Below are 6,000 nucleotides of genomic sequence, written 5' to 3'. Positions count from 1 at the left end.
GAAATGAAAAAGCTGAAAAGGTGAAAACCAAAAAAAAAAGAAAAAAAGCAGGGAAGGGGAAATCCAGCCAGTTTGTGAATTATTTTAGTCAATCAATGCAGTAGATAATTATCCATTCAGGCGGTATGATGTGGCCCAGATGTTTCTTTGTTGTGCTCAATTTTTTTCCCACCATTTTATATTTTTATATTTTTATTGTCTTTTTTTAACGACTCCCAAACGCAAGAGCGCCATCTGGGATGAAACGCCTCTGACATCCCATCATGCAATTCTGTTTAATGGCTGACAGTCCAGTGTACCAAACGCTGTAGACATTCTGAAGGTGTTAATTGCACTAATTAGGTCCTAAATTTATTCACAATGTCAAAAACAGAGCAAGTACTATCTATAGAACCTCCGGGGGAGATTAGATTTCGAGGTAGGTAACTACGAAAAACAAAATATAAACGTATTCAATACATAACCGTAGCTGACTGTACAAAAAGCCACATCACTATTTTGCTGGACGGACGTTCATGTTGCAATCATGGACATGGGGCATGGCTGCCATTCTGCCACTGGCAGTATGTTTGTGCATTCGCCACTGCTGATATGCTGATAAAATTAGCCACAAATCATGTTCAGCATTTCAAAAAAATTTTGAGGAAGGCCTGTGCATAAATTGCTAAAGCATGAAAGAAGAAAATCAGAAAAGGCATAAAAAGATTCCAAAATGATGCATCATTCGTTCATTGATTGATTGTGTATGTTGATTTTGGATAATCATGATCAATATTAGGCCAAGTAAAATAAATAACATGTATATCGTCCCTGCCCTCACCGATTTTTGGAGATTTTCAAATATTTTTGTTATTTTTCCTATAATTTGCTTCCTTACTTTCTTTGTTTCTAAATTTTTGGTGATGAAAAGACATGGTAAGACGTTCTTGGTTATCATTTATAAACACATTGCAAACACTTAGGGGTAGGGCTTTGATGAAATAACAAAAATATTAGGGGGCCTCCTCGATTTTATGTGTTGATAAGGCCCCTAACAGTCAATTTTGAGTTTCCCGTCACATAATTTCTGAAAACAAGTGAGGTAACTTTTTCATTTATTCATTTGTCGGCCTTTCATTATGACCAACAGGAACAGGCATGTAAAATGTGTTGTTATTTGCCGCTCACTCACTTGAAGATGGATGTTTAGCCCAAATAAGATTCAAAAGTATATTATAAAGAGTCTGCAAGGTTGACAGCAAAATGTATGTTTTGATTTTGATTTTTCCACAAAAATAGAGGGATATTCATAAATTTTTTGGCCAATATTAACCAGTTTTCATTGGTATTTTTTGGAAAATCACAATAATGAATTCAAGTGAGGGTCAGAAAATGAAGTGAGGGCAGGTGACGGGAAACTCAAAATCGACTTTCCTTGGCCTAAAACACTTTGCAATTGCAATTTTACACAGAAATGAATGGTAAAAAATAACACAAATAATAAGGATCTCCCTCACCGATTTTTGAAAAAGTCTGGACGATATACATGTTTTGTTTTTTTTACTTGGCCTTATGGCGATCTTTTCTTTTAAGACCACCCAGGCTATAATAGGTCAAAATTACTAATTTATCAAATTAAACTTTTGCATCAAGGTTAAACATGTTTTTAGCTATACAAACATACGGTACCTTTTATTTCATCAAACAAGCTTTATTTTGTTCCCAAATCCACCATGCTTTTACCGCTATTTTGGATGTATAAAAAGAGCTAGTTGCAAAACCGGTGATGCCATCTCCAAAACTTTTGCGTAACAAAAGTGCTTGGTGTACGCTTGTTTTGACGCTAATTTACACTAGCATATCGTGCATTTTCAAGTGCGTTTGACAGTTTTTCAGTGCCTGAGTGACGTAATTCTGTATTTATTCAAGATCATGAGATGGCGAATTTATCGAAAAACATATGGTATTTTTCTGAGAAAGTTCTTCCATTTCACGAATTTTTTGCCACTTGTCACTCATCTGATCATCTTTTCATGTGACGGAAGTGATGCTGATTTTACTTGAGTGAGAGATTCAATGTTGGAGAGTAGAAAAGAAGAAGAAGTGGGTGATTCAGAAGATCAAAGATGAAGAGTCAATAATTTCCTTAATTTTTGATGGATGACATTAAATGATGAATGGATACTGTGTCTTACACTTTTACAAAGAGTCAGTGACTTATTGTAGGTACAAAGAGGCAAACCGTAGATAACACATATTTGCTAGTCAGCCAAATTGGCCCAAACACACTTAAATATTTTACATATTACCGGTACGGTACTATTACTAAGAAAATTAAAAGAAAAGATAGGTCAAGGAAACCTACATAAATATACAAATACAACTTTTCCAGATATGTGACATGATCAAGGGGAATGAGTCAAATGTCGCCAATTTTCAATCATTTTCTGGTACAGTAGTTAACAAATGTAACATTTTGATGCAAATCCCAATATCGGACATCTGGTTACCGAGTTATGAGCAATTTATCAATGGCTGAAAACAATTAAAACAGAAGAATTTGAACACTGTATTGCCAATATCTCAAAAACAATATTAGCGACATCCGACTCATGTCACATATACATTGTATAACACTTTAAAGAAGGACCATTTTTGACTGATTTGTGTGTAAACTCTGTGAGATGGCTACTTTGTGGGTTAACTATGTGGGTGATTAGCACTAATTAGCATTTGCGTTTTAAAAACAATTAAAAAAAAAGATAATGAGATCTTTTGTTACAAATGACATTTCATTAGTTTTAAATATTTTATTGATTGCAGTACCTGTGAATAGTTCAACTTTTAAGGCATCATAAATAACCAATTTTTGGCCATTTTGAGTATGACCAAAAGTCTCGACTAGAAATGTACTGCTATTAGCAAATCAATCCCAGACAGGGTCTTAGCTAGCCACCCGTCTGGCTGTCATTTTAGACGGCCAGTTTGCTCCTGGGACGGGCAAAATTAATGCCTTTGACAGATGCTATATTATAAATTGTATGTTTTAAGAAGCTAATTGACCTTTTTAGTAAACCCAATTTGTAGAACAAGGCCATGTCAGCACATATTTTAACTCTTTGAACCCCCAATAGGCTTTTAAAGACGTCTGATAAATGTTTTAAAGGTCAAATTAGGACAGGCAATTTTATTCAAATGACGGGCAACCCTCAATTTCTAGCTAAGACTCTGATCCCAGAAGAGATCATCCAAGTGTGGACACAGTTTTTGTACATTTTGGCACCACCCAATGTCCATTTTGTGAGCATACCTAATACCGTATATTTTATAGTACAAGTTACATTTAATTTTGAACATTTTAAAAGGTACGTCGCTTATTATGGTACCTGGTATTGAGGCGCATTTGTACGGGATGTGAATGTAGCCTCCAGTACAGGGAAAAAACTGGTGCACTCAAATTTATTTATTGTTATTTTCAGAGATTTCTCCTTTATTTTATTAGCAATAAATATAGCAATTCAATCACACCCCTATTAATAGCATTCCTAAATGTCTTGATTTGTAGCATTCCTGGGAATTTCAAAAAGACAAGTCCTGGTGTTTCTGAAATATTAGTTATAAATTTTGTGAAAAAGAAGTCCCAAATAAGGCTACATCTACATGTAGAACCCCAGAGAGCTTCCAGGACACTTACGCGGGCCCTGAACCCTGGCCGTAAGGGCTTTGCACTAGTTGTTACACGATTGTGATGTACATATTGGGAGAATTAATTGATTCTCGCAGAATTGGGTGAGGAGAATCAACTTTGATCTCCTGAGCTTCAACGAGTCTTGAGGCCCTATTCACCCACCATTCTCCTAACAGCTCTACCATTTCAGGGGAGGTGGAGCTATTGAAAAATCTAAAACACAAGACCTGCTTATTGATTGCTGTCAGAAGCTTGCGTTGGTAACCAGTTTTCCGTCAATCAAAAATAGCGATCAAACACAAATTTTAGTACAAAATAAAATTTATCAGTGGAATAAAAAAGGTACAAATTTACATGATAATGAATGATATATGTTTGTACAGCTGAAATCATGTTTAATGTTGATGCAAAGGTTCAATTTGATAAATAATATAAAACCTTTTATAGCATTGATGGTATGAAAGAAAGGATTGCCCAATTCAGGGCATTATTTGGACCAGTTTAAAAAAGTGGCTCCTGGTCCCTTGATTTGCTTCTAAACCAGGAGTTACTTTTGGAGGAAGCCACTTTCAGAAATACGATTACAGATTACTGTTTATCCAGGGTTTCCATTAAGGTTTAAAAGATTATTTCCCACATTTGTCATTAGCTATGCCTTCTTTCCAACAAGGTTACCATGGGCATTTGAATGATTATGGCTATACTTACATACTATTGATTTTTTTTTTCATTTTCTAACAGGTCCTTTCACAGAAGTTGTGACATCAGAATTAAAATTGAGAAATCCCACAGATAAGTCAGTATGTTTCAAGATCAAAACTACAGCACCAAGGAGGTACTGTGTAAGGCCAAACAGCGGAGTAGTAGGTCCCAATCAACATATACAAGTATCAGGTAAGAATTGCAATTGATTTAGTTGACCCCGTGAGAACTACCTGCCGATTGGCTAAAATGAATTTTGTGTCTAAGTTTGAACCAAGTTTGTTTAACTTTAGTCCAGTTGCAAAATGTACGGTTTTCATAAAGTGTGCATTTTTGTGAGGCTTGGAATCAAGTTTGAATGCTGCTGCTGATGTGAAACAAATCAGGAAATCTTTGGTGACAAAAATGGCTCTAATAAAGGTCATACAGGGAAAGATTTACAAAATTGATCAGATATTGTTCAAAATCACACCAAAGTGTTCCTCGGTTTTGTTCAAAACTATTCAAAAAAAGTATATTGTTTAGTCTATCTGCAGCATCTCACCAAAGACAAAACAGGATTACAGGATTTTCCTTGATTTTTGATTACTTAGGGCTCTCAATATAATGTATGTGTAACACAGGGAGATGCCACAAATTCTTGAGGCTGTTCCTCTCTAGGCCATCTCCACTTTGTACAATACAAATTTTAAACATTTTTGTTTATATTATTTTTTCTAATTTAATACAGTAATGTTACAACCATTCGAATATGATCCAAATGAGAAGAACAAGCACAAATTCATGGTGCAATCGCTCATTGCACCCAGTGAAGATTTTGACCAGGAAAATATTGTAAGTATACAAAGTTTATTGCTTTCCCGTGTACTGTATAAACATGTACTTAACCACATCAAAAGATTTTCAGCCCTACATAAAAACTAGTATACGATTCAACTTTTCTCGTACAAACTTCTTATGGATCTCTCTGTTATCCGTCTCAGGTCGGTGACCTTCCAAAGAAAACATACTTTTTCCTATACGCTTTTTTTTAGGAGAAGCAATTGAAGGCCAATAATTTCTACGCCAGTTGATGCCCAATTGCAGCAGTATTGAGAGCATACACACTTAAAAAAAAGTTTATTTTTGTGTCATAACCCCTTATTTCAGGCATTCTTAAATAGATCTGTGAAGTGCCATATTGAAAATGAAATAACTTAAAGTGCCACTAACCAAATAGAGTGCAGCGTCTCAGGCATGGGGTCCAGGGTCCCGCCATGGGCCCACTGGTTTGTGGATTTTGGCCATCGAAAATGGTATAGGAGGGTTTCCTGGCATGTTTTTGTGCATGCTTTCAACTATATACTTCAACAGACATAATATTACTGGTAAATTATCAAAAAACTTAAATTTTTATTTTTCCAATTTTTTTTTAAAAATCAAAGGGTGTCGTGAGCCACTCGGGAACCTTTGGCACGTGCCCCGCCATTTGCGGATGCCTGTCTTATATAGTACTTTCCTTTGTTCCAATATGTGACATGATCAAGGGGAAAGAGTCACATGTCGGCCCTGGTCGAAAATGGGTTTTACACAGGTTTCTAAACAGGACATTTAGAGCTTTCAGAAACTGAAAACCCCATGTTGATTCGACT

The 6,000-nt window shown here is 35.6% G+C and overlaps 1 protein-coding gene across 1 annotated transcript in view; it reads left to right on the top strand.

The window, feature by feature from the left end:
• Positions 1–270: 270 nt before the first annotated feature.
• LOC140135868 (vesicle-associated membrane protein-associated protein A-like) overlaps positions 271–6,000 on the top strand; it is a 41,503-nt gene continuing 35,773 nt past the window's right edge. The window contains exons 1-3 of the mRNA XM_072157519.1: positions 271–418; positions 4,409–4,561; positions 5,100–5,203. Of these exons, the coding sequence (XP_072013620.1) occupies positions 361–418; positions 4,409–4,561; positions 5,100–5,203 (315 nt within the window). The 5' untranslated portion in view covers positions 271–360. The remainder of the gene's footprint in view (positions 419–4,408; positions 4,562–5,099; positions 5,204–6,000) is intronic.

Source organism: Amphiura filiformis, chromosome 16 (genome assembly GCF_039555335.1).
Source record: "Amphiura filiformis chromosome 16, Afil_fr2py, whole genome shotgun sequence".
Taxonomy (NCBI): domain Eukaryota; kingdom Metazoa; phylum Echinodermata; class Ophiuroidea; order Amphilepidida; family Amphiuridae; genus Amphiura; species Amphiura filiformis.
This window is presented reverse-complemented; position numbering and strand designations above follow the sequence as displayed.